The 27869-nt window shown below is 40.6% G+C and overlaps 1 protein-coding gene across 3 annotated transcripts; it reads left to right on the top strand.

Moving 5' to 3' along the window:
* The first annotated feature begins 6043 nt into the window (after nucleotides 1–6043).
* ZFP37 (ZFP37 zinc finger protein) lies at nucleotides 6044–27770 on the top strand. Of its 3 annotated transcripts, none has more exons than XM_064378883.1 (4): nucleotides 6044–6250; nucleotides 19860–19986; nucleotides 20279–20413; nucleotides 25983–27770. In XM_064378883.1, the coding sequence occupies exons 1-4, from the start codon at nucleotides 6119–6121 to the stop codon at nucleotides 27524–27526; spliced, it is 1938 nt and encodes a 645-aa protein (XP_064234953.1). In that variant the 5' UTR covers nucleotides 6044–6118; the 3' UTR covers nucleotides 27527–27770. The 3 variants fall into 3 exon arrangements, with proteins under 3 accessions (XP_064234953.1, XP_012317274.2, XP_012317271.2); XM_012461851.2 differs by lacking the exon at nucleotides 6044–6250 and adding an exon at nucleotides 13294–14327; XM_012461848.3 differs by lacking the exon at nucleotides 6044–6250 and adding an exon at nucleotides 19724–19779.
* The last annotated feature ends 99 nt before the right edge of the window (nucleotides 27771–27869 follow it).

The following is a 27869-nucleotide window of genomic DNA, read 5'->3' on the forward strand; positions in this document are numbered from 1 at the left end:
CCGTGAGTGGAAACTCCCTGGGGGCCCAGGAAGCAAAACTAGAGGAGTCTCCCCTCTCCCCTCCCTTCAAAGAGTGTCACTTCTGAGATAGTCCTGTCACCTGCCTTAGCGCACAGATGTTACTGTAACAACTCCTGCAATTACCTTCAAAAGGAGGCTTGTGCAGGTGCCTGCAGGAGACAGGAGGCCCGAAGTGCAACCTGAGTGTCCCGGGGACAGGCGAGCCTGGCAGCTGTCCGCACCCCACAGTCCCAAGTGCTGCCTCAGGGACGGGCCGAGCGCATGCTTGGTTCTGGCTCTGAAGGCCCCCATCTCAGAGCTGTGGATAGTCATAAAGGGTCCATAAGCATGAAGAGGGCCACAAATGACCCATGAACCTCAGGCCTCTCTGCTGTCATCAGCCAAGAGCAATGCACCAGCCTTTCGGGCCTCGAGACCCTTCCGTCCTCTGGGCTTTGCTGTTTTCCTCCTCTGGCCCCTCTGTGTGTATGCACACACACATGCACACACACACATGCACACACACACACACACACACAGGCCCACACCAGGAAGTGGAGAAATTGTGAAACGCAGAGGTAGAGAGGACTTCGAAATGGGCAATGAAGTAAAGCACTTCCTTTGAAATTACCGGGAAACCCAGAGCTAATTTTGTCTCTGTTCTGCCACTCTGCCAAATTGCTCTTCAGTTGCTAGAAAAAGAGTGGCAGGGACTCAGGGAGAAAGTTTAATCTCTTTAAGGCGCCTAACCTAATCCAGGGAGCCTGCAGCTGTGGGCGTGGCCCAGCAAACACTCCTGGGAAAACCCAGTTGGGTGTCTGGCGCCTTTTAGGAACCCACGGGCTCTGCTCAGTAGTTCATTTTCCTCTTTGTGCTCTTCATGTTGCCCGAGGGTAGAGCCTCCCCGCAGGGAACAGAGATGTTTGTCCTTGATGGGAATCTTTCCTTTGAAGAGAAAGGAGAAGACAGCACTTCCTGTGGAAAGCAGGGGATGATGGAGACCAGCAAGGCGGCAAGGCTTTTGAAAGAAGGTGAGGTGAGGGTCTGCAATCTGGAGCTTCCTGCCTTTACCTTGGCTTATTCTGTCTAGAGAGAGGATTCTCTCCATTTAGGGAGAATTCTAACTCTATTTGACATTGAGTTCTGCCCTTTGAGTAGAAATCTACATGTTGCTGCAATGGATCAGTATTGTGTAGTTTCTTTTCCGAGTATTTTCTCAGTCATGAGAATTGTTTAGTGTCTCCTGAATGTAATATATGTCTATAGTCATTGTAAGGAAGTTTTCTTTTTTTCTTTTTTTTTTTTGCATGGGATTGTAGAAAATATTACATGTTCTAGGACCTCAATTGATTTTGTGTTTTTAACTGTGGAAGAATTAGGGTTTCATTTGACAAATTATGTTCTCACAATGGAATAATAAAATAGGTAAATATAGAAGTAATATATATTAATTTTTACATATACATATGTCAATGTATACTAATATATGTTCGAATTTCCTTTTTTTATATTTCAGTTTTTTGCATTTTACCTGCATTTGGGTTTCTTCCTTTGAACATCTTAAAGCTTTTTTCAGTCAGGACTTTAAATTTGTTGAGGAGAGCAGATCATCATTTTGGGAAATACTATTTTCCTTGTTTAAATTAAAATCACCTGCTTCCTTATGCATAGTCCAGTAGATTTTTTTATATGAATCAAAAGTTTTTCAAGAGTTTAAATTTGTGTAACTTTATCTATTTTTTAATTTTAATTTATCCTGTTTTTACTGGTTCTTTTGCATTGTTTCAACACTGTTTTCTAAAATAGTTTTCCTTTGTTAGTACAAGTTTAATCCACCAATGTGTAATGCCCTTGGTATTTTTAAAGTTAAGTTATAAATATGTATATTTCTAATGACAGTATTTTATGCATCAATACTAATATTTACAAATGTATACACACTGATTTGGTTTGGCTCTACCCAAATCTGATCTTGAATTGTAGTTTGCATAATCTCTACTTGTGGTGGGCGGGACCCCATTGGGATGTAATTGAATCACGTGGTAGGACCTGGTGGGATGTAATGGAATCATGTGGTGGGGGAGGTTCTTCTATGCTATTCTGGTGATAGTAAGTTCTCAGGAGATCTGATGGTTTCATAAGGGGCTTCCCTTTTTGTTTGACTCTCATTCTTTTCTCTCCTGCCCCTTGTGAAGACGGATATGTTTGCTTCCATTTCTACCATGATTGTAAGTTTCCTGAGGCCTCCTCAGCCTTGTGGAACTGTGAGTCAATTAAACCTCTTTCCTTTATAAATTACACAGTTTCAGGTATGTCCTTATAGCAGTATGAGAATGGACTAACGTACACAGCCATGTATCCAGCACACCAATTAAGACATAGAAATTTGTATCATGTCACTTAGCAATCATTATTACACTTCTCTAACAAAGTATTGACCACATGCCTCTTCTTTAAAGGAATTTTTTTGATGGTTACATTGAGATTTATATCTCATTTTCTCAATTTGTGCCTACTCAGAACATGTTCTTCTTGCACTGTATAACACTCCTTTTCAATTTACTTCATTACTATCTTTTATTAGTAGGGTTATAGTCATGGATAAATTGGAAGGTGCACTGGCCATGTGAACTCAGAGACCTCAGAGACAAGGTCCTTTACACAAGGAATATGAAGGCATTTTATTCAAGGGAAAGCTGTCCTTTGAAAATGTGGAGAATAGTGAGGACCCAATTAAGGATGGAGAAAGAATGAATTGGTCAAGACCTGGGTGAGCTCTAAAAGGAGACTAGGTAAGGTACCAGATTATTTGGGAGTGGGGTGGGGATTAAGGCTGGAAGGTGGCACTAGCCTTTGCAGTTCCTTCTCTCTGAATGCTTAGCTAACTTTCTTTCATTCATGTTTCAGATGTTAATTGAAATATCTTTCTTTAGGAAATGTTCCCAAGTTTCTTAGATTATATTGCAAGCTATCATAGCACTATGTATCTTTTCTTCAAAGCACTTCTCATAATAATTTTCTATTAACCTTGTGTTCATTTGAATAATGCCTGACTTCTCCCTGATCTCAACCTCCATGTAAGGGATCATGTTTTAGTTTTTTGCTCATTGTATCCATAATGCCTAACATAGTTCCTGGCACATAGTAGATGTTTAATAGATACTTATTGATTGTGTAATGAGTTACTGAATGAATGAATAAATGAGAAAGCACTAATATATGGAATCACACAGCCTTCTCCCCTTTTCTGGTGGAACCTTACACAAAATCAGTTTGTGGGACACTTCCTAGAGATTATTGTAAAAAGTCCCCCATAGTCAAGAGCCAAAATACAAGATAATTTGGAGGATGAAGTTGGAAACTCAGATTCCTAGAATTCTATATGTCATAGTCAGCTGACTCCAGGCAAGATAACAGAGTTTATTAAAAGTGGAGATGATTTTCCAGGGGCTTCTTTAATATTCTTTATTAAATGTAATTTCTTTATTCACTTGAAAATGTCTTAAAATAAAACTTACATATTTTAATAAATATATAACACACACACTAATCAGTAGTTTTTCTTTTTTGAGATGAGACTTGCTCTGTCACCCAGGCTGGAGTGCAGTGGTATGATCTCAGCTCACTGCAATCTCTGCCTCCTGAGTTCAAGCCATTCTCCTGCCTTGGCCTCCCAAAGTGCTAGGATTACAGGTGTGAGCCTGTAGTTTTTTTTTTTTTTTTTTTTAACAAGATAGATTCAAATACAAAAGTTTCTGTTTTCCTATTTATCCTGAACTAGGCAACTGGCTGCCTTATGAAGAAGTGATAGAACTGCTGGTAAATTGAAAAGTTTTTGGTCATTATCCCATGTTCTGTTCTCACCAGCCTCCTTTTTCTACTTCCTTCTTCCTTGCTTCTCTTCCTCCTCTTCAGGGCAGAAATCCTTACTCTATCTCTCCTAAGGTTTCCACTCAGTCCTTTTTTTTGATACCTTCTCTCTCGATGCCCTAACCACTCCAAAGCCCGTCTGCAAATGACTGGTCAATTACTAGAATCAAGGTAGCTTGGAAATCTTAAGATTTAAAACAGTATTTTCTTTCTGAATATGTTGGAATTTGTTTGGATGTGTGAGAAATACTTGTGTTAAGAAAATCCTGGAGAAAATGACCTGCTTCTCTGATCTGCGAGGAAGTAAGGAACTGAGAGTTTTTTTTGTTGTTGTTTTTAAATTTTGAACCTGATTAGGATTGTATTATCAGGAAAAATTTAAGTCAGGACCATATCTGAGGAGGAAACAAAGCAATTAACCACACCTGGAAAGGTGAGGCTCAAAGAATACTCTTGTCAGAAACAGAGCAGGGGGCTGTGTCCTAAGGTTCACCTACTTAGGACACAGCCCCCTGCCTTGTGTTTATTATTCGACCCATCAATTATTTTTCAATCTTCTCTGAGTCCTTAGTTTACTATTGCTAGATAACAAATTATCACCAGCTTTAGTGGATTAAAGCATCACAAACCTATTATCTCACAGTTTCTGTAAACTGGAAGTCTGTGTATGGCATGGCTGGTGTGATGGTTAACTTTATGTGTCAACTTGACTGAGCTAAAGGCTGCCCAGAAAACTGGTAAAACATTATTTATGGGTAAATGTCTTTCTGGGAAAAGATAGCATTTGAGTTAGCAAACTGAGTAAAGAAGCCACCTACCCCACGTGGGTAGCCATCATTTAATCCACTGGGGGTCTAATAGGACAAAAAGGCAGAGGAAGGATGAATTCTCTTTTCTTTTTTTTTAATGTTTAACTTTTGTGGGTACATAGTAAGTATATATATTTATGGGGTACATGAAATAGTTTGATACAGGTATGCAAAGTGTATCCATCCCTCAAGCATTTTTTTGTGTGTGCTACAATCCAATTATATTTTGTTTGTTTTTTCCTAAGACATAGTCTCACTCGGTCGCCAGGCTGGAGTGCAGTGGCGCCATCTTGGCTCACTGCAACCTCCACCTCTCGGGTTCAAGCGATTCTCCTGCCTCAGCTTTCCGAGTAGCTGGGACTACAGGCGCGCGCCACCACGCCCAGCTAATATTTGTATTTTTAGTAGACACAGGATTTCACCATGTTGGCCAGGATGGTCCGATCCCTTAACCTCGTGATCTGCCCGCCTCAGCCCTCCAAAGTGCTGGCATTACAGGCGTGAGCCACCACGCCCGGCAACTTTTATTTTTAAATGTACAACTAAATTATTATTGACTATATTCACCTGTAGTGCTATCAAAGGACCCGTTAACCATCCCCACTTCCCTCCCACCTTCTCCTTTTTCTTGAGCTGGGACATTCATCTTCTGCCCCTTAACATGGGAGCCCCCTGGTTTTCTGGCCTTTGGACTCTGGACTGACTTACATCATCCCTACCTCTCTCCACTCTTTTGCCAGTACCTCGCATAGCACAGCACCTAACCTGCTCATATTCCATGAATGCAATTAATGCGTGAAATAGCGCATTGTGGAATTATTTCTGCTCCAAATGCTTTGATTATTCTGCTGAAATATCTCCACCAAACGCCGGCTCTCACGGAGGAGTGGTGTGTTCTCTTAACTTGCTGTTTCATTTTTTTCCTCATAGTTCTTAAACTGTATAGGAAAAGATTTATCGTATATCTCAAAGATTAACGTCTTCTTCCTATAAAACAATGTTATCTGCTCGATCAGGCTTTTCTCCGTTCTACCTCCAATTTCTAGCATACCAGCTTTCTGAAGTCCGCACTAAGCATTGTGATTCCCGGACTTCTAGCCGCTGGCTGCACTGACATGTATTCGGAGAAGCAATTCCAAATTCTGTAAACAATCTTCCAGAGGCGAAGCGACCTTCGGACCCCAGCAAGGGGTTGTCAGGCCCATCTTTCTCCTGCAGTGCGTTCCGGCTCCCTCTGATCGCATCACTCCTGCACCCACCAAGTAACGCCCTCTCGCGTCCGCATGCGTGTTGGTCTCTCGATCCGGTTGTCCCAGAAGCCCCCGCACTTCCGCTGTACGGCTGGGCCTTTGTGAAGATGGACGCGCCCGTGGGCTATTACGAAGGACGCCGCCATCGCAGCTGCCGGACCCGCTGAGGCGGCGCTCCGAGTAGCTGCTATGTCGGTCTCCAGCGGCGACCAGATTCTGACAAAGCCACAGACTGTGGACCGTAGGATAAGTACGGGAACGACCAAAGAGACCAGGCGACCACTAGAGATGGCTGTGTCCGAGCCCGAGGCCAGCGCCGCGGTGAGGGCTGTGATGAGGGAGGGCGGTTTGGCGGTCAAGATGGTCTAATTGAGGGGCAGTAATTGGAGGTTTATGGTCGTCTGTGACGATAGGTGATTTGGAAATTGGTGCAATCGATGCTAGAGGGTCTAGTTTCTGAGTTATCTGTGGGGTTAGTGATTTGGTTTTAGGATAGCAATGTTTCGAGGGATCTGCAGAGACGACGATGAGGAGGCATCTGTGGCAGTCACTGAAAGTCAGGGTTTGGAAGGGGATCAGAAGTGGGGGCTTTGTGGTGTGTCAGAGATAGGGAAGGACCGTGGGGGTTGGCGGTTTGGGATGTTTGTGGGAGCCAGCTATTATGGGTGGCTGTGGTGATTCGGATAATTAAAGAGGGTCAGCGTTGGGATTTGAGAAATTCAGTGATTGGGAGCATCTGGGAACATCAGAGATTGGGACTTGGGAGTCAGTGACAGTGATGTTTGTAGAAGTTCGATTACCAGTATCTTTGAGAGTCAGTGGGTAATGGAGGAATCTGGGGATCAGTGAAGGGGGGAATATGACTGTTGGAGTTTGGGAAGTGAATGTTGAGGTGTCTCTGGGGATGGTAGGTGATTTGTATGTCATCTGGGGAGAAAAGGTAATTGGGGATGTATGCAGGTCAATGATTAGGTGGTCTCTAGCAGTAATAACTGTGCTTTGAGTAATAAGGTGATTAGTAGGAAGTAATGATTGAAGATCCTCTATGATTCTGTGACTAGAAACCTAAGGGGGTCAGGAGTTTGAGGGAATTGCTGGGTTTAATGATTGAGGGTTCTTTTTCTTTATACTTTAAGTTCTGGATGTGCAGATCATGCAGGTTTGTTACATAGTTAGACACATGCCATGGTGGTTTGCTGCATCCATCACCCTGTCATTTACATTAGGTATTTCTCCTAATGCTATCCCTCCCTTAGCCCCCCACCCCGCAACAGGTCCTGGTGTGTGATGTTCCCTTCCCTGTGTCCATGTGTTCTCATTGTTAAACTCTGTTATGAGTGAGAACATGCAGTGTTTGGTTTTCTGTTCTTGTGTTAGTTTGCTGAGAATGATGGCTTCCAGCTTTATCCATGTCCCTGCAAAGGACATGAACTCATCCTTTTTTTTATGGCTGCATAGTATTCCATGGTATATATGTGCCGCATTTTCTTTATCCAGTCTATCATTGATAGGCATTTGGGTTGGTTCCAAGTCTTTGCTATTGTGAACAGTACCAAAATAAACATAAATATGCATGTGTCTTTACAGCAGAATAATTTATAATCCTTTGGGTATATACCCAGTAATGGGATTAGTGGGTCAAATGGTATTTCTACTTCTAGTTCCTTGAGGAATTGCCACACTGTCTTCCACAATGCTTGAACTAATTTACATTCACACCAACAGTGAAAAGTGTTCTTATTTCTCCACATCCTCTCCAGCATCTGTTGTCTTCTGATTTTTTAATGATTGCCCTTCTAACTGGCATGAGATGGTATATCATTGTGGTTTTGATTTGCATTTCTCTAATGACCGGTGACAATGAGCTGTTTTTCATATGTTTGTTGGCTGCATAAAAGTCTCCTTTTGAGAAGTGTCTGTTCATATCCTTTGCCAACTTTTTGATGGGTTTGTTTTTTTCTTGTAAATTTGTTTAAGTTCTTTGTAGATTCTGGATATTAGCCCTCTGTCAGATGGGTAGATTGCAAAAATTTTCTCCCATTCTGAAGGTTACCTGTTAACTCTAATGATAGTTTCTTTTGCTGTGCAGAAGCTCTTTAGTTTAATTAGATCCCATTTCTCTATTTTGGCTTTTGTTGCCATTGCTTTTGGTGTTTTAGTCATGAAGTCCTTGCCCATGCCTATGTCCTGAATGGTATTGCCTAGGTTTTCTTCTAGGGTTTTATAGTGTTAGGTCTTATGTTTAAATCTTTAATCCATCTGGAGTTAATTTTTGTATAAGGTGTAAGGAAGGGATCCAGTTTTCACTTTCTGCATATGGCTAGCCAGTTTTTCCAACACCATTTATTAAATAGGGAATCCTTTCCCCATTACTTGTTTTTGTCAGGTTTGTTGAAGACCAGATGGTTGCAGATGTGTGGTGTTATTTCTGAGGGCTCTGTTCCGTTCCATTGGTCTACATCTCTGTTTTTGTACTAGTACCATGCTGTTTTGATTACTGTAGCCTTGTAGTATAATTTGAAGACAGGTAGCCTGATGCCTCCATCTTTTTTTTTTTTTCTTAGGATTGTCTTGGCTGTGCAGGCTCTTTTTTGGTTCCATATGAAATTTAAGGTGTTTTTTTCCAATTTTGTGAAAAAAGTCAATGGTGTCTTGATAAGTATAGCATTGAATCTATAAATTACTTTGGGCAGTATGACCATTTTCATGATATTGATTCTTCCTAACCATGAGCATGGAATGTTTTCCCATTTGTTTGTGTCCTCTCTTATTTCCTTGAGCAGTGGTTTGTAGTTCTCCTTGAAGATGTCCTTCACATCCCTTGTTAGTTGTTTTTCTGGGTATTTTATTCTCTTTGTATCAATTATGAATGGGAGTTCACTCATGATTTGGCTGTTTATCTGTTATTGGTGTATAGAAATGCTTATGATTTTTGCACATTGATTTTGTATCCTGAGACTTTGCTGAAGTTGCTTATCAGCTTAAGGAGACTTTGGGCTGAGACAATGGGGGCTTCTAAATATAAAATCATGTCATTTGCAAATAGAGACAATTTAACTTCCTCTTTTCCTAATTGAATACACTTTATCTATTTTCCTTGCCTAATTACCCTGGCCAGTACCTTCCAATACTATGTTGAATAGGAGTAGTGAGAGAGGGCATCCTTGTCTTGTGCCAGTTTTCAAAGGGAATGCTTCTAGTTTTGCCCATTCGATATGATATTGGCTGTGGGTTTGTCATAAATAGCTCTTATTATTTTGAGATATGTTCCATCAATACCTAGTTTATTGATAATTTTTAGCATAAAGGGCTGTTGAATTTTGTCAAAGGCCTTCTCTGCCTCTATTGAGATAATCACATGGTTTTTATCTTTGGTTCTGTTTATGTAATGGATCACGTATATCAATTTTTATATGTTGAACCAGCCTTGTATCCCAGGGATGAAGCCGACTTGATTGTGATGGATAAGCTTTTTGATGTGCTGTTGGATTTGGTTTGCCAGTATTTTATTGAGGATTTTTGCATCGATGTTCATCAGGGATATTGGCCTGACATTTTCTTTTTTAGTTGTGTCTCTGCTAGATTTGGTATCAGGATGATGGGAGGATTCCCTCTTTTTCCATTGTTTGGAATAGTTTCAGAAGGGATGGTAGCAGCTCCTCTTTGTACCTCTGGTAGAATTTGGCTGTGAACCCATCTGGTCCTGGAGTTTTTTGGTTGGTAGACTATTAATTACTGCCTCAATTTCAGACCTTGTTATTGGTCTATTCAGGGATTCGAACTTCTTCCTGGTTTAGTCTTGGGAGGGTCTAAGTGTCCAGGAATTTATCCATGTCTTCTAGATTTTCTAGTTTATTTGCATTTTCTAGTTTATTTTTCTAGTTTATTTTCTAGTTTATTTGCATAGTTTGTTTGTAGTATTCTCTGATGGTAGTTTGTATTTCTGTGGGATCAGTGGTGATATCCCCCTTACTGTTTTTTAATTGCATCTATTTGATTCTTTTTTCTTCTTGATTAGTCTGGCTAGTGGTCTATTTTGTTGGTCTTTTCAAAAAACCGACTCCTGGATTCATTGATTTTTTGAAAGGTTTTTCGTGTCTCTATCTCCTTTAGTTCTGCTCTCATCTTCATTATTTCTTGTCTTCTGCTAGCTTTTGAGTTTGTTTGTTCTTACTCCTCCAGTTCTTTTAATTGTGACATTAGGGTGTTAATTTTAGATCTTTCCTCCTTTCTCTTGTGGAGATTTAGTGCTATAAATTTATTTAGTGCTATAAATTTCCCTCTTCACGCTGCTTAAAATGTGTCCTAGAGATTCTGGTATGTTTTGTCTTCATTCCGTTGGTTTCAAAGAACATCTTGATTTCTGCCTTTATTTCATTATTTATCTAGTAGTCATTCAGGAGCAGGTTGTTCAGTTTCCATGTAGTTGTGTGGTTTGGAGTGAGTTTCTTAATCCTGAGTTCTGATTTGATTGACTATTTGTCATGATTTCCGTTCTTTTGCATTTGCTGAGGTGCGTTTTACTTCCAATTATGCAGTCAATTTTAGAATAAGTGCAGTGTGGTGCTGAGAAAATGTATATTCTGTTGATTTGGGGTAGAAAGTTCTGTAGATGTCTATTAGGTCCGCTTGGTCCAGATCTGAGTTCAAATCCTGGATATCGTTGTTAATTTTCTGTCTCATTGATCTGCCTAAAATTGACAGTGGGGTGTTAAAGTCTCCCACTATTATTGTGTGGACATCTAAGTCTCTTTGTAGGTCTCTAAGAACTTGCTTTATGAATCCAGGTGCCCCTGTATTGGGTGCATATATATTTAGGATAGTTAGCTCTTCTTGTTGCATTCATCTCTTTACCATTATGTAATACCCTTCTTTGTCTCTTTTGATTCTTGTTGGTTTAAAGTCTGTTTTATCAGAGACTAGGATTGTAACCCCTGCTTTTTTTTGCTTTACATTTGCTTGGTAAATATTCTTCCATGCCTTTATTTTGAGCATATGTGTGTCTTTGCACATGAGATGGGTCTCCTGAGTACAGCACACTGACGGGTCTTGAGTCTTTATCCAATTTGCCAGCCTGTGTCTTCTAATTGGAGCATTTAGCCCCCATTTACATTTAAGGTTAATATTGTTATGTGTGAATTTGATCCTGCCATTATGATGCTAGTTGTTTTGCCCATTAATTGATGCCTTTTCTTCATAGTGTTCATGGTCTCAACAATTTAGTATGTTTTTGCAGTGGCTGGTACCAGTTGTTCCTTTCCATGTTTAGTGCTTCCTTCAGGAGCTCTTGTAAGGAAGGTCTGTTGGTGACAAAAATCTCTCAGCAGTTGCTTGTCTGTAAAGGATTTTATTTCTCCTTCGCTTATGAAGCTTAGTTTGGCTGGATATGAAATTCTGGGTTGAAAACTTTTTCTTTAAGAATGTTGAAAATTGGCCCCACATGGTGGTGCATGCCTGTAGTCCCAGCTACTCGGGAGGCTGAGGCAGGAGAATTGCTTGAATCCAGGAGGTGGAGGTTGCAGTGAGCTGAGATTGCACCACTCTACTCCAGCCTGGTGCCTGGTGACAAAGCAAGACTCTATCTCAAAAAAAAAGAAAGAAAGAAAGAAAGGAGGGAGGGAGGGAAGGAAGGAAGGAAGGAAGAAAGAAGAAAGAAAGAAAATTGGCCCCCACTCTCTTCTGGCTTGTAGGGTTTCTGCCAAGGGATCCACTTTGAGTCCCATGGACTTCCCTTTGTGGGTAACCTGACCTTTCTCTCTGGCTACTCTTAGCGTTTTTTTTCTTCATTTCAACCCTGGTGAATCTGATGATTATGTGTCTTGAGGTTGCTCTTCTTGAGGAGTATCTTTGTGGTCTTCTCTGTATTTCCTGAATTTGAATGTTGGCCTGTCTTGCTAGGTTGGGGAAGTTCTCCTGGATAATATCCCAAAGAGTGTTTTTCACCTTTGTTTCATTGTCCCTGTCACTTTCAGGTACACCAACCAAACGTAGATTTGGTCTTTTCATGTAATCCCATATTTCTTGGAGGCTTTGTTCATTTATCTTCACTCTTTTTTCTCTAATCTTGTCTTCTCGCTTTGTTTCATTGAGTTGATCTTCAGTCTCTGATATCGTTTCTTCCACTTGATTGATTCAGTTATTGAAACTTGTGTATGCTTCATGAAGTTCTCATGCTGTGTTTTTCAGCTCCATCAGGTCGTTTATGTTCTTCTCTAAACTGGTTATTCTAGTTAGCATTTCATCTAAACTTTTTTACAAGATTCTTAGCTTTCTTGTATTGGGTTAGAACATCCTCCTTTAGCTTGGAGAAATTTGTTATTATCCACCTTCTGAAGCCTGCTTCTGTCAATTGTCAAACTCATTCTCCATCCAGTTTTGTTCCCTTGCTGGCGAGGAGTTGTGATCCCTTGGAGGAGAAGAGGTGTTCTGGTTTTTGGAATTTTCAGCCTTTTTGCACTGGTTTCTTCCCATTTTTGTGGATTTATCTACCTTTGGCCTTTGAAATCAGTGACCTTTGGATGGGGTCTCTGAGTGGACGTCCTTTCTGTTGATGTTGAAACCCTTTATTTCTGTTTGTTAGTTTTCCTTCTAACAGGCCCATCTGCTGCAAGTCTGCTGGAGTTTGCTGGAGGTCCACTCCAGACCCTGCTTGCCTGGGAATCACCAGCAGGGACTGCAGAACAGCAAAGATTGCTGCCTGTTCCTTTCTCTGGTAGCTTCGTCCCAGAAGGGTACCCACCAGATGCCAGCCAGAGGTCTCCTATATGAGGCGTCTGTTGGCCCCTACTGGGAGGTGTCTCAGGCTACATGGAGGTGAGGGAACCACTTGAGGGGGCAGTCTGTCCCTTATCGTAGCACAAATGCTGTGCTGGGAGACACTGCTCTCTTCAGAGCTGCCAGGAAGGGACATTTAAGTCTGCTGAAGCTGTACCCACAACTGCCCCTTTTCCCAGGTGCTCTGTCCCATGAAGGTGGGGGCTTTATTTATAAGTCCCTGACAGGCTACTGTCTTTTTCCAGAGATGCCCTGCCCAGCGAGGAGGGAGTCTAGTGACACAGTCAGCCTGCAGAGGCCTTGCTGAACTGCCATGGGCCACCCTCCCCACCCCCCCGTTTGAACTTCCCAGTGACTTTGTTTACACAGTGATGTTAAAACCACCTACTGGAGCCTCAGCAATGGTAGATGCCCCTCCCCCACCGAGCTCAAACATCCCAGGTAGAGCTCAGACTGGTGTGCTGGCTGCCAGGATTTCAAGCCAGTGAACCTTAGCTTGCTGGTGTTCATGAGACTGGGACCCACCAAGCCAGATCACTTGGCTCCCTGGCTTCAGCCCCCTTTCTAGGGGAGTGAAGGGTTCTGTCTCACTGGTATTCCAGGCGCCACTGGGGTATGAAAGAAAAAAACTGCTGTGGCTAGCTCAGTGTCTTCCTAAATGGCTGCCCAGTTTTGTGCTGGAAACCCAGGGCCCTGGTGTTGCAGGCACTGGAAGAAATATCCTGGTCTGTGGGTTGTGAAGACAGTGGGAAAAGTGCAGTACCTGGGCCAGAGTGCAAGGGACAGTCCCTAATGGCTTCCCTTGGCTAGGAGAGGGAGTTCCACGGTCTCTTGCACTTACCAGATGAGGCAACACCCCACCCTGCTTCCGTTCACACTCCTCGGGCTATACCCACTGTCTAATCAGTCCCAGTGCAATGAACCAGATACCTCAGTTGAAAATGAGGAAATCACCCACCTTCTGCGTCAGTCTCTCTGGGAGCTGTGCACCAGAGCTGTTCCTATTCAGCCATCTTGCCAACAATCTGATTGAGGGTTCTTTAGCGGTCAGTGATTGGAGGTCTGTGGAGGTTAATTATTGTTCTGTGGATAGTGATAGTTGGGAACTTGTAGAGTTCCATAATTGGGAGAAGTTTCTGAAAGTTAGTGACTGGGGAGCATTTGGGCGTCAGTGATTGAAAACTTATAGAAACAGACAGACTGTAAGGTGAGCATCAATTTTATGCCACGGAGTGTATTTGGTTTTGTTTGTTGTTGTTTTAAAGTCCCTGCTTTGTCCTCAGAACCAGGGAATGTTTTAAATGCTGGAGAGACACCAGGAAACTGAGCCAGAATTTCTCCCTTAGTGACTTTACATTCTAGAAATATGAAAGATACAATAACACATAAATAAATAAAATCATTCCAGACACTAATAAGTGCTATGAAGGAAGTAAAAGAGGATGATGTGGCAAAGAGTGGTTGAGGGTAGGAGTGCATGACTTTAGCCAGGTTAGACATGGAAAGCTTTCCTTAGGAAATGACAGTTGGGTTGAGGCATCAGTCATCACAAGGAGGCAGCCATGCAGAGATCTGAAGAAAGAGTGTTCCAGGAAGAAAAAAGATCAACTGCAAAGGATCTGAGGTAGGAGTGAACTTGATGTGCTTAAAAAAGAGAAGGAATTAGTGCTGTTGGAGCACAGTAAGAGGGAAAACAGAAAGATGTGAAGTCATAGTGGTGGAAGGTATCAGATAATATAGGATTTTACTGGCTAGTATAAGGATTTGGATTTTATTCTAGATACAGTGAGAAGCCACTGAGTTTAAGCAGGGGATTGATCTGATCTGATTGATACCTTGAAAAGATCACCATGGCTACCTCGTGGACTTCAGAGGGGCAAGAATAAGTAGATACAGGGAGGTTACTTAACAACTTTTTGCAATAGTCAAAGACAAAAGATTATGGTGATTTAGAATAGAGTTATAGCAGTAAACTGAAATCAAATTCAGAATACATCTGGAGATAAGTCATTAGGACTTACTATTGTATTGAAATGGAGTATGAGGGAAGAGAAGAATTGAGATTTACATCTAGACTTTTAGCCTGAGGAAGTGGATGGATGATGATTCCATTTTCTGAATGGAAAGGGTTATGGTGGAAAAGACCAGATTTGGTGGATGGAAATGGGATCTGGGGTGGATGTCAGTGGCTCTATTTTAGCCATGTCAAAATGCTCATTACACATCTACCTAGAGATATTGGGTAGCCATTATATATATGAATCTGGAACTTAGGAAAGGTGTGAGTTAGGGAACCATATTTGAAATGTATCACAACAAAGATGGTATTTAAAGCCTTAAGATTGACTGGGGTCACCTAGGAAGAGAAGACAGATAGGGAAGAGAGGAGGGCCAGGGAGAGAGGCCTGGGTCACTCTGGCATTTAAAAGTCTAATAGAGGACAAAAATAACAAGGAGAATGAGGGGTGCCCATTGAAGTAAGAGGAAAAGTGTGCAAGTGGGTGTCAAAGTAGCATAGAGAAGAAAGCCTTTCAAGACAATAGGAGTAATCAATTGTCATATAGTCTTGTGAGTCCCAAAGCATGACTAGAGATCATTTGATTTTGTCAATATGTAGCTTAATGGTTATTTTGATTGATTAGAGCTCCTTTAGTGGAGTTAAGGGGATAATATCCTGTTAGAGTGAGTTGAAAGAATGTGAGGTAATGAAGTAGAAACAGCAAGTATGGGCAACAGTTACAAGGAGTTTTGCTGGTAAAGGGAGAAGGGAAATAGACATTGTATAGGATATGAAATCAAGAGAAGGTGTTCTTCAGATGAATGATATTAAGGCAACTCTGTGTGTCAGTGGGAATTATCCAGATAAAAGGGAGAAAAAGATATAACGAAAGAGAAAGAGGTACTTGCAGGAGTGAAGTCTTTGGGAAGGCAATTGGGGATGGGATTGAGAGTATAAATGGAGAAACTGACCTTAGTTGAGAGAAGGAAGAAAGACTTTCCATTTTAACAGAAGAGAAGGTATATTATATATGAATTTGGAAACAGATTGGTGGAATTAGTGGTAACAAGGCAAGGTAATTCTTGTCCATTTGCATTTATTTTCTCTTGAAAGCATAAGGCAAATTCATCAGCTGAGAATGGGAAGGAGTAGATGTTGGACATTTCAGAGTTAAAAAGGAAAAGGTTCAAAATAATCGTCTAGGAAAAGGTAAAGTGTATTTTCTAGGGTTAGGTAGTAGGACTGCTGACAGTATTAGATGCCCATTTGGCATATGTGTTATAAATTTGAAGTCAGTCCACTCAGCAAAGTTTGATTTTTCTCTTGCAATGTTCAGTTGCAAGGTTGCAGGCAGATATTAAGAAGAGAGTTGGATTAACCAAGGTTGAGGCTTTGATTGGTGAGTACAGTGGAGGAGAAGAGCAGCAAGGAAGTTAAAGCTTCATAGTCTTCAATTGAATGTGTATAGTGCTAGAACAAGGAATCTAAACAAGAAAGAAAGGCTAGGTAAAGGTGGAAGATGGTGAAAAAGTGGTTAGGTTCAGAGGGCTCAATGAGTTTGGAGAATTATTGGAGTGAAAATACTAGAGAAAGTGACAGAGAGTGGAAAGTCTTAGAGATTTTTAGAGGTGGTATAGTGATGGCAAGGTGTAGTGCAGATGAGTGATGAATAGGTGGCCAAATTTGAGTGGGAGTAAAGACTGTTGGCCTCATGAAAGAAAAGAGGCAAGGGTGTTGAATGGCTCTTTCACATTGATACAGAGATGGTGCAGAATGATGGCAGGAATTTAGCTGGTGCTAAAGTTTTCAGTGAAGGGGGTGAGATGACTGCAGAACAGAGTTAACATAGAGGTCAAAAACTGCTATCCTTAGACAGTCCTGCTTGCAAGGTTTGCTTTTTGCTGGCATGTGGGAAATTAGATTTCAGGAAGGAGCCCACCATTCCCAGAACTGGTTAAGAGTAGTTCCCAGTGCTTAAAGAATATAAACAATGTGGTTTATGCTGAACACCTGCTTTCTTTTGGGAGTCTGGAATTTTTGTACATGCAGGTAGAGAGTGTCTACATGATCAATCCCCAGTGAAACCCTTGAGCAGTACTGGTCTCCAGTGAGCTTCCCTAGTAGACAACATATCATATATGTTATTATAACTCACTTCCAGAGGAGTTAAGCATGTTCTGTGACTTCACCGGGAGAGGACTCATGGATGCTGGTGCCTGATGTCCTCTGGACTTCATCCCATGTTGATTAACTGACTTTGCTTTGTATACTTTTACTACAATAAATAATAGTTAGGAGTACAATTATATACTGAGTCATAGGAGTCCTCCTAGCAAATCACTAGACCCAGGAGAGTTAGTGGATGAAAATCTGGTGATACTATAAATAAGCTATGAATTTTGAATGAAGAATGAGAAATGGTTGAAAGTAATCATTTACCTCATCTTTAGACCCTGAGGTACATGGGTCATGATGAGGAGAGGGGGTGCAGGAAAGACAGCCTCCACTCCTCTGAAGCTCCTGTAAGGAAGCAGGATCCTCAGGAGACAGGTAGATTTCAGGTACAGCATGCAAATGAAGGGAATGGCTGAAGAGTTTGAGGGAGGAGTGGAATTTTCTGGCAGTAATGAGAGTTTCTTTAAAGGCCACTGCTTGAGAATTCTGTTGGTGTCAGTGATTGGCGATTGATAGGATGAGGGATTTAGGGTAATGGGAGATAGGTTGCCATGTGTCCTATGGGTTTCATTGGTTGAGGAACGTGTGGGAATATGTGATTGGAGTGTCTGTGGGGGCAAGTGATTGGGGAGATCTGCTGCTGCTAGTGATTGGGAGGTTTGCTTTACCCAGTCGTTTTGGAACTATAAGCCCAGTAATTAGGCAAAGCTGTATCAGCTCAGTGATTGGAAGGCCAGTGACAATCAATGATGGGAGATTATTGGTAATCAGTGACTGGAGGTCTGTGGGGTTAAATTGATGACTTTTGGAGGTAATTTATTGGTGGTCTGGCCAGGTATAGTGGCTGACATCTGTAATCTCAGCACTTTGGGAGACTGAGGTGGGAGGATTGCTTGAGTCCAGGAGTTTGAGCCCAGCCTGGGCAACATAGTGAGAACCTGTCTCTACAAAAAATTTAAAAATCAGGCTGGGCGCGGTGGCTCAAGCCTGTAATCCCAGCACTTTGGGAGGCCGAGGCGGGTGGATCACGAGGTCAAGAGATCGAGACCATCTTGGTCAACATGGTGAAACCCCGTCTCTACTAATACAAAAAATTAGCTGGGCACGGTGGCGCGTGCCTGTAATCCCAGCTACTCAGGAGGCTGAGGCAGGAGAATTGCCTGAACCCAGGAGGCGGAGATTGCGGTGAGCCGAGATCGCGCCATTGCGCTCCAGCCTGGGTATCAAGAGCGAAACTCCGTCTCAAAAAAAAAAAAAAAAAAAAAAAAAATCAGTCAGGCATGGGTGGTGCATGCCTGTAGTCCCATCCACTTTGGAGGCTGAGGTGGGAGGATTGCATAAGCCCAGGAATTCAAGGTGGCAGTGAGCTATGATTGCACTATTGCACTTCAGCCTGGGCAACAGGCAAGACCCTATCTCAAAAAAAAAAAAAAAAAAAAAGGAAAACAAAAAGGTTGGTTGTGAGGGTAAGGGATTATCTTTAAATGTTTGACAAACATGTTTGAATGTATATTTGTTAGTATCAAAATTCTCCAATAGCTGTGCCATCCTCCTTTCACCTGCCTAATAAGAAGACTTCAACGTACTTTAATTTATTCCCTACTCCCACCCCCCTAGTTAGGGTTCTGCTTATTTTTCTTATATCATACCCCTTGATTTTAAGGACACTTTAAACAGTTGCACAAGCATATTATCAAGTTACTTAGATTTAACTAGACATTTTACTGGTTGTATTATTCATAGCTCTCTCTTGTATATTAAGTCTTTCCCAATTTTGAAATCTTTATTCTGATTTAGTTTTTCTTCTTTTGAAAAATCATTCATTGTCTTTTACTGCCTTTTTTTCCTCTTTTTCTTCCTTTTCCCCTTCCTCTGTTTCTCCCCAACTTTCTCCTATATTTCTAAAGAACATTGGTAGTATACTTTCTGCATTCTTACATGCCTAAAATATCTTACTTTTGCTGCCAAACATAAATGAATGACTTTTTTTTTTTGAGACAGAGTCTCTGTTGCCCAGGCTGGAGAGCAATGGCTTGATCTGAGCTCGCTGCAACCCCCGCCTCCTGGGTTTAAGCAATTCTCCTGCCTCTGCCTCCTGAGTAGCTGGAATTACAGGCACCTGTCACCACGCCCGGCTCATTTTTGTATTTTTAGTAGAGACCATGTTGGGCAGGCTGGTCTTGAACTCCTGACCTCACATGATCCACCTGCCTTGGCCTCCCAAATTGCTGGGATTACAGGCATGAGCCACTGTGCCCGGCCCATAAATGATTTTTTTTTGACTGGTTATAAAAATCAAGGGTCTCAATTCTTCTACTTCAGAACTCTAAACTATAAATACTGCTCCGTACCCTTTTAGCGGCCCCCGTTATAGAAGAAAAGATAAAGATTGATTCTGTTCCTCTTTCTTTCTCTCCTCTTTCTTTCCTTGGTTATTTGTCTTTTTCTCTGATATTCATGTGATTCTGTCCTCCTGAATAAAGAAATTCACAATAGGGACATTTCTGTTTGTTGAGATAGGGTCTCACTCTCTCAGCTAGGCTGGAGTACAGTGGTGTGAACTCAGCTCCCTGCAGCCTTGACCTCCTGGGCTCAGGTGATCCTCCTGCCTCAGTCTCCTGAATAGCTGGGACTACAGGCATGTACCACCATGCCCAGCTAAGTTTTGTATTTTTTTTGTAGAGATGGAGTGTTGCCATGTTGCCCAGACTGGTCTCAAACTCCTGAGCCCAAGCAATCCTCCTGCCTCAGCCTCCCAAAGTGGTGGGATTACAGACATGAGCCACTGTGCCCAGCTCAGTAGGGACATTTCTTAATATGGCTTTTGTTTCTCAAAAAAATGAAAGATTGAGTAGAGAATAGGTATCCTTTATAACATCATGATCAACAGCGAGTAGTCAAGGTAAGAACAAATTATTATCTTGTCCAAATCACTCACCAAATGTGGATAACATCAGCATGAACAGGAATATGCTATTACAGGGTTCAGTAACATTCAAAGATGTGACTATGGCCTTTACCCAGAAGGAATGGGAGCAACTGGATCCTGCTCAGAGGAACTTGTATAAGGATGTGATGCTAGAGAACTACAGCAACCTAGCCTCAATGGGTAAGAATAATTCCTTTGTAATTCAAAATGTGTCCACTGTGATACCTTCTTTCTGGAATCCTTGATAAGTTTGGCCTTGGTTTTAGTAGGTCAAAGGGTTTTCTTCCCTTCTGGGGACTAGGCAGGATATTTGTGCCCCTGCCTCCAAAATGGAAGGTCTACTCAGTTGACCTGGCATTCACATTGTGAAACTCCAGAAGCCATGTATTCTTTAGGCCCTGAAGTACAAATGCTGGGGCTTCATTTCTGGGCTGGTTGTTCTAACACTGTTTCTACTATTTCTCATGGGCAGGGTGTCAAGCTCCCAAACCAGACCTGATCTCCAAGTTGGAAAAAGGAGAAGCACCATGTTTGGGAAAGGGGAAAAGACTGAGCCAAGGTTGTCCAAGTAAAATAGCAAGATCCAAGCAAAAAGAAACCAATGGAAGTAAGTTGTAACTTTGACATTTTCCAAATAATAATTTATTCTGAAATTCTTCTTAAAGATCCTAGACCTTTCTTTCCTAACTAGAAAATAGCAGTAGAAAAATATCAGGATTTCCTGGGGGAAGAATAATTCAAACTACAAAGATTCTCTAACCTTAGAGATTCTAATAGCTCTTCCTTTTATGGACTTGTTCACATGAGAGATTCTATGTGAGGTTTGCTATAGTGAGCTAGTAGTGTTAACTACGGGAGTTTGGTTATACCACTTGTTATCAGTCAGTTTCCACTAAGTGTTGTTACATGAAGGAATGACTCCCTGAAATCTTAGTTACTTACAATAAAAAAAATTTATTTCATGCTTAAGCTGCAGCCCTATTCCATATTATCTTTATTTGGGGACCTATGCTGAAAGAGCATTCTCCATTTGGCAAATTCTGGTCTCATGGCAGAGGGAAAAAAAGGGTGAGTGGAACCACATAACTGTTAAAGTCGCTGCTTGGAAATTGTAGATATCCCTTTCAGCTCACATTTTATTGGTCAGAGCAGGACATCTGACCACTCCTGAGTTCAACATGGTAGGAATGTATAATCCTTCCACTGGGAAAGGTGCTGTAATTCAAAAGGCTATGCATTTGGGAGGAGCTGGGAGGTATAATCTTGCCACAGAAAACAATAATGCCACCTGTCAAGGTGAAAACCAGGGCTCTGAAACTTGATACCAGCCCCTGAGATGCCTAACTGACCCTTCTATATTGCCATGTATCCTTATTCCTATGCTCAATTGCTGAATCTTCAGAAGGAGCAATGACCCTCTTAGCTGTTCTCGATTCTACTCCTGCTTACCTTATATAAATCAGTGCTTTTTTAAAAAAAGCATCCTCCCGTTTCCTAATATCCTCAGCTTTTCTCTACCCATACTCTAAGACCCTAGGGTATCAAATTTTTTCCTATGTATTCGGACATTTTTAGATCTGCTATCTTTTCAATTCTCTTGGCATGATGCTCCTGCCCTGAGTTATTTTCTGTTTCCCTCCTTTCACTATGAAATTCTCTAGACCCATGATCTGTAGCACATCATCATTTCCATTTTCTCCTTAACCCCTGCAGTCAAATTCCACAGAATTCATGCCTCTGTCTAAATTTCTGACTTTAAAGTCACCACTGCTTACTTTTCAGTGCATATTTTAATAGTTTTGATTAGCTTGAAGTTCTTGCTCACCCAGTTTGAATTGTACAACTCGAATCAGATCTTATCCTCTAAGTGCATTTTTATCATTTACTCACTAACTTCTCTTCCTTCTCATTTTGCTGAGGTGTCCCTAAGGTTTTGTCTTCTACCATCTGTTCTATTTTAAAATTATATTTCCTTCAAAGTGATTGATTAGTCATTGTGCAAATAAAAGCTATTTATTCTACACTGGTGACTTCCAAATGGACATCTCCAATTCCTTTGTCTTACACTCATATTTGACCTACTTACACAACAGCTTCTTCTTAGGATGTCAGAAATTGGAAGCTTTGTCTTTCTTTCTAAATTAGAGGTTCTTTTCATCCTCCCTGTTTTTATCAGGGTGTACTCTGATTATAGGACTGTCTCCCAGAGTTACTATTTTATCTTCAGTTTCTGTTTTTTTCTCTCAGTTTTCAGTGTCATCACACAAATCAGGTTCATATTATCTCATACTTAAAATTTTCCAATTCTTAGGTAAATTTGCTAAATCTATTTTTTCCTAATTCTTTCTCTTTTTTTCATAAAGACAGGGTCTTGCTATGTTGCCCAGGCTGGTCTTGAACTCCTGGTCTCAAGCAGTTCTCCCTCTTTAGCTTCCCAGTCTTGGGATTACAGGTGTGAGCCACCATGCCCAGCTTTAATTGATCTTAGATATTACCACCAAACATTAAAATATTCAGTTATTATTTATGTTACTGTAGTCCCCAAATTATTAATAACAGAATATGTGCTGTGTCATTTAAGTTTCTTTTGACCCTGAATTGTCCAAGACTGTATGAATTCCCTGAGACCAGAGGAACCATTCTTTGAAATGACAAATGAAGAGACTCAATGGAGTTTCTGATTCATCCATTAATGGCTGCAGTTTTGACTAGCCTTACTTTTCTTGTTGACACTTTGAATTACAGCTGAAAAACAATCCTGAGTCATTTAATACATCTTTGTCATTGCTACAATGACTGTCTTCTTGGTTCAGGTTCTTATATACTACTTAGGAGAATCTTCAAATAGGGCTGTTCTATTCTCTCTAATAATTTGCTGGGCCAAGTGAGCTCCATATTTGTTTCTAAGTTACAGAACTTTTTAGAACGTTTTTGCTTAGAATTTATGTCTTAGTTACTGTCTCAAATTCAAGAAAACCTTCCAGCCTTAGTCAATTGCTCTTCCAGACCCAACTCTTCTCTGGTATTACCATATTACTATACCAATTTATTTGTTCAAATTCTCCTCCTTTCCTTCATGGTGATATTTTCTTTTTTCTTTTTTTTTTTTTTAATTTTTTTTTTTTTATTGCATTTTAGGTTTTGGGGTACATGTGAAAAACATGCAAGGTTGTTGCATAGGTGCATACGTGGCAGTGTGATTTGCTGCCTTCCTCCCCTTCACCCATATCTGGCATTTCTCCCCATGCTATCCCTCTCCAACTCCCCACCCCCCCGCTGTCCCCCCCACTCCCCCACAACAGACCCCCATGTATAGTGCTCCCCTCACTGTGTCCATGTGTTCTCCTTGTTCAACACCCACCTATGAGTGAGAACATGTGGTGTTTGATTTTGTGTTCTTGTGTCAGTTTGCTGAGAATGATGGTTTCCAGGTTCATCCATGTCCCTACAAAGGATGCGAACTCCTCGTTTTTAATGGCTGCATAATATTCCATGGTGTATATGTGCCACATTTTTCCTGTCCAGTCTATCATCGATGGGCATTTGGGTTGGTTCCAGGTCTTTGCTATTGTAAACTGTGCTGCTATGAACATTCGTGTGCATGTGTCCTTATAGTAGAACGATTTATAATCCTTTGGATATATGCCCAGTAATGGGATTGCTGGGTCAAATGGAATTTCTATTTCTAGGTCCTTGAGGAATTGCCACACTGTTTTAAGAGAGGACACAAACAGATATTTTCTTATAGTACCTTATGTCTTTTTCTGCTGGCAGATATCAGTTGGGGCCAGCCCTATTCATCATTGCAAAGGTTCTTATAATATTACATGTCAAGGGGAAAGGTTTCCATTTTGATTCCTTTCTTTCCAGAAGGAAATTTTCCTCCATCTTATCCATCATCCTTGGGCATTGGTTGAAAGACACAGCCTTGTCATAGTACCTAAAAGTTTGTTATACTCTCTGCATCACTTAAAATTTCCTACATGAAAAAGCAGCCAGCAACTGCACTTCTCTAAACTACCTGATATGTATACACACACACACACACACACACACACACACACACACACTTTCTGATCATCTGCTCCATGGGAATTAGTATCTTTAATGTCCTTTATAAAAGTAATAATATTTCCTGTCTCTCCATTCAGATATTGTAACTCTTTTTGGTTTGAGTCCAGTTTTTACTTTCTCAATGTAATGTTCCTTTACCATCAAGGTGGCTGTTTACTTTCTGACTCTTTTTGAAGTCATGAGGATTTTTGTATCTGCTTCTAAGACTGTTTAATTCTCACTCTGAAGCTTTTTCATGCATATAGCATGTAGCTGAAAAACGACATCCCTAAATGGTGGCCCAGCTCTTAGAATTATAGGTTTTTATACATGTAGTAGCCATAGCTAGCTAACAGAAGTCTATAAATTTCAATTTCAGGTTCTTAGGCAAAAGAATATTATTGCACTAACTAGTGTTTATCACTGTCTAATCAATTGTTTTTAGCCAGAATTTGGATTATGTAGTACATAGTGGCCCAGAGCTTTTAGTGTGGATAATGGTCTCAGAGGAGGGAAGCAGGGTTTAAGAAGATATCTCAAAATGTGTAAGTGTATAATGTATGGCAGAAAGAATGTGAGCAACCACTTAGAGCTGGGAATAAGCTTTAGACCTGAAAAGAACAAATATATATTCCATAGCAAACTGTTGGAAAACAAAACAAGCTTGGATGTACACTATAAATCAGACTGAGTAAAGTTTGTTTGCTAATTACTATGAATTTTATCATTTGATGAAAGGATCAGGTAATTTAGAGAAACTATAGGGAGTTTTTTTTAGACTAAGTCTCACTCTGTCACCCAAGCTAGAGTGCAGTGGCGTGATCTTGGCTCACTGCAACCTCCACCTCCCAGGTTCAAGAGATTCTTCTGCCTCAGCCTCCCAAGTAGCTGGGACCACAGGCATGTGCCACCATGCCCGGCTAATTTTTGTATTTTTAGTAGAGATGAGGTTTCACTATGTTGGCCAGCCTGGTCTCGAATTCCTGACCTCATGATCCACCCACCTCAGCCTCCCAAAGTGCTCAGATTATAGGCATGAGCCACGGTGCTTGGCCGTACATAATCCAAATTCTGGCTAAAAAGTACAAGAATATCATTTTGGGGGATTATTTCAGTGGTAGCAGTGGAAAAGAAAAGATGTCAGCAGGAAAAGATCTAAAGCACTACAAGAAAAATTCACTGTAGAAAGGGGATAACTTTTCCTATTTATTCTCTCAGCCACCTGTCAGTTCTTTGGTACTTCTTGGTGGACTCACTTTATTTTTCTTTTCTTTTTCTGGCTCTTTTGGATATAATAACAAAAGTGTACTTTAGATAGCTTAAGTAAATACAGGGATTTGTGATAAGGACATGGGTATATCGCTTATAAGCTAAGGGAAAGATAGTTCAGCCAGTCCTCATCAGGGACTAGAACTAGGACTAGGAAGGAACTAGAAGCCATTGGGAATTGGAATTTTGCAAATGATCTTTTCAAGACACAGTTCTTATGTCTCTGCTTCTCTGTGTGTGGAATGTTTCATTCTTTGACCTGATGAGCTTTCTGTTTACATAGAGAAAATATGGCTTTACTAGTACCTGCTTTATATAATTTCTAAATTTAAGCACCAAGTGGAGACTAACTGAAGTCAAATTTGTTAGAAGAGAGAATCTTGTTGGACATCTTGGTTTGAGACAGATTTGTCTCCAACTGTGCCCATGGAGAATCGGGGTAATATAGCATAGGCTGCCGGAGCAATATACTATGGCCAGCTTGGGGGTTATCAGAACTGGGCAGCTTGGACTGATGAGAAACCTCAAAAAGTGTCAACTGCAATCATAAGCTGTTTTAACTCCATCTATTCCCTGTTCACTTCTCCTTGTGTTTATTTCATCTTCTATCCCAGGTTCACACTCATATTTTTAAACAGCAAAACCATTTTAAAATCACTGTTGTCACTTTTCCCCCCTCTTTTTACTACAACATTTTCTCCCTCAAGTCCATTTGCCCTCGTTGTTTCATTCACATTGGGATACCAGGCTTGAATAAAAATTTAACCCTACAACAGGTCATTTCTTCATAAGTTTTATTCCAAAATATAAGAGTACAAAGATTCACAAGAATATCTCACTGAATTCCATTTTAGAAGTCCAGCAAGATGATGACCAGCTTGAAAATAACCAGAAATCTCAAAACAAATTCCTCAGGGAAGTTGTGGTCAAGAAGAAAATTCAGGCTAAGAAGAATGCTGGTGACTGTGGTTCACTGGGGAAAAGAAATAATTTGCATACAAAACATGTTCCTTCAAAGGAAAGGCTTCTTAAATTTGAGTCACATGGAAAAATTTTGAAACAGAATTTAGATTTACTGGATAACTCAAGAAACTGTGTAAAAAGGAAATCTGATGCAGCTAAAGAACACAAGAAGTCATTCAACCATAGCTTATCTGATACAAGGAAAGGCAAAAAGCAAACTCGAAAGAAACATGAGAAATTATCCAACCATAGCTCATCTGATAAGTGTAACAAAACTGACAAAAAACATGAGAAATTATGCTGTCATAGCTCATCCCATACTAAACAGGATAAAATTCAAACTGGAGAGCAACATGAGAAATCATCCAGCCTTAGCTCATCTACTAAGCATGAAAAACCTCAAGCCTGTGTGAAACCCTATGAATGTAATCAATGTGGTAAGGTTCTTAGCCATAAACAAAGACTCATTGACCATCAGAGAATTCATACTGGGGAAAAACCATATGAATGTAATGAATGTGGGATAGCCTTTAGCCAAAAGTCACACCTTGTTGTACATCGGAGAACTCACACTGGAGAAAAACCATATGAATGTATTCAGTGTGGCAAAGCCCATGGTCATAAACATGCACTCACTGACCATCTAAGAATTCATACTGGAGAAAAGCCTTACGAATGTGCTGAATGTGGGAAAACCTTCAGACACAGCTCAAACCTTATTCAACATGTGAGATCTCACACAGGTGAGAAGCCATATGAATGTAAGGAATGTGGGAAGTCCTTTAGGTATAACTCATCTCTTACCGAACATGTGAGAACACATACAGGTGAAATACCTTACAAATGCAATGAATGTGGAAAAGCCTTTAAGTATAGCTCATCCCTTACTAAACACATGAGAATTCATTCAGGTGAGAAACCCTTTGAATGTAATGAATGTGGGAAAGCTTTCAGCAAGAAGTCACACCTCATTATACATCAAAGAACACATACTAAGGAGAAACCTTATAAATGTAATGAGTGTGGAAAAGCCTTTGGACATAGCTCATCTCTTACTTACCATATGAGAACTCATACAGGTGAAAGTCCCTTTGAATGTAATCAATGTGGGAAAGCATTTAAACAAATTGAAGGCCTTACTCAACATCAGAGAGTTCATACTGGAGAGAAGCCCTATGAGTGTAACGAATGTGGGAAAACCTTTTGCCAAAAGTCTCACCTTATTGCACATCAGAGAACTCATACTGGGGAGAAACCTTATGAATGTAATGAATGTGAAAAAGCCTTCAATGCAAAGTCACAACTTGTTATACATCAGCGATCCCACACTGGAGAGAAACCCTATGAATGTAATGAATGTGGGAAAGCTTTCAAACAAAATGCATCCCTAACCAAACATGTGAAAACTCATTCAGAAAAGAAATCCCATGAATGAAGATAATGTGGGAAATTTGTTAACTAAATTGAAGGTTTTGTTGAATCTTGGAAATATGCTGAATTTAAAGCATGTTAGAAAGCTGTTAGCAAAATGTCACACCTTGTTATACATGACAAAATGTGAAAATGAGTCTTCATATAGAATCTGGATGGAAACAAGGGTCTAAACTTGATACAAAACCTTTTATAAAAACTATTGTTTTAACAATACTCAATTATTATAAATAACCTACTTGTTCAGATAGAAATTGAAAGCTTTAAAAATTGTGAATAATTTGAATATTCAAAGCAAAGGAGGAACAAGTTATATATGCTGACAATTCCTGTGTTCTTCTTTTGTA

Source organism: Aotus nancymaae, unplaced genomic scaffold (assembly GCF_030222135.1).
Source record: "Aotus nancymaae isolate 86718 unplaced genomic scaffold, 86718_ANA_hifiasm-v0.15.2.pri h1tg000003l, whole genome shotgun sequence".
Taxonomy (NCBI): domain Eukaryota; kingdom Metazoa; phylum Chordata; class Mammalia; order Primates; family Aotidae; genus Aotus; species Aotus nancymaae.

Coding starts and splice junctions, on each gene's coding strand:
- ZFP37 (XM_064378883.1), top strand. CDS start 6,119: ATGTCGGTCTCCAGCGGCGACCAGATTCTGACAAAGCCACAGACTGTG. Junction 6,251..19,859: donor AGCCCGAGGCCAGCGCCGCG/GTGAGGGCTGTG, acceptor ATGCTATTACAG/GGTTCAGTAACATTCAAAGA. Junction 19,987..20,278: donor CAGCAACCTAGCCTCAATGG/GTAAGAATAATT, acceptor TCTCATGGGCAG/GGTGTCAAGCTCCCAAACCA.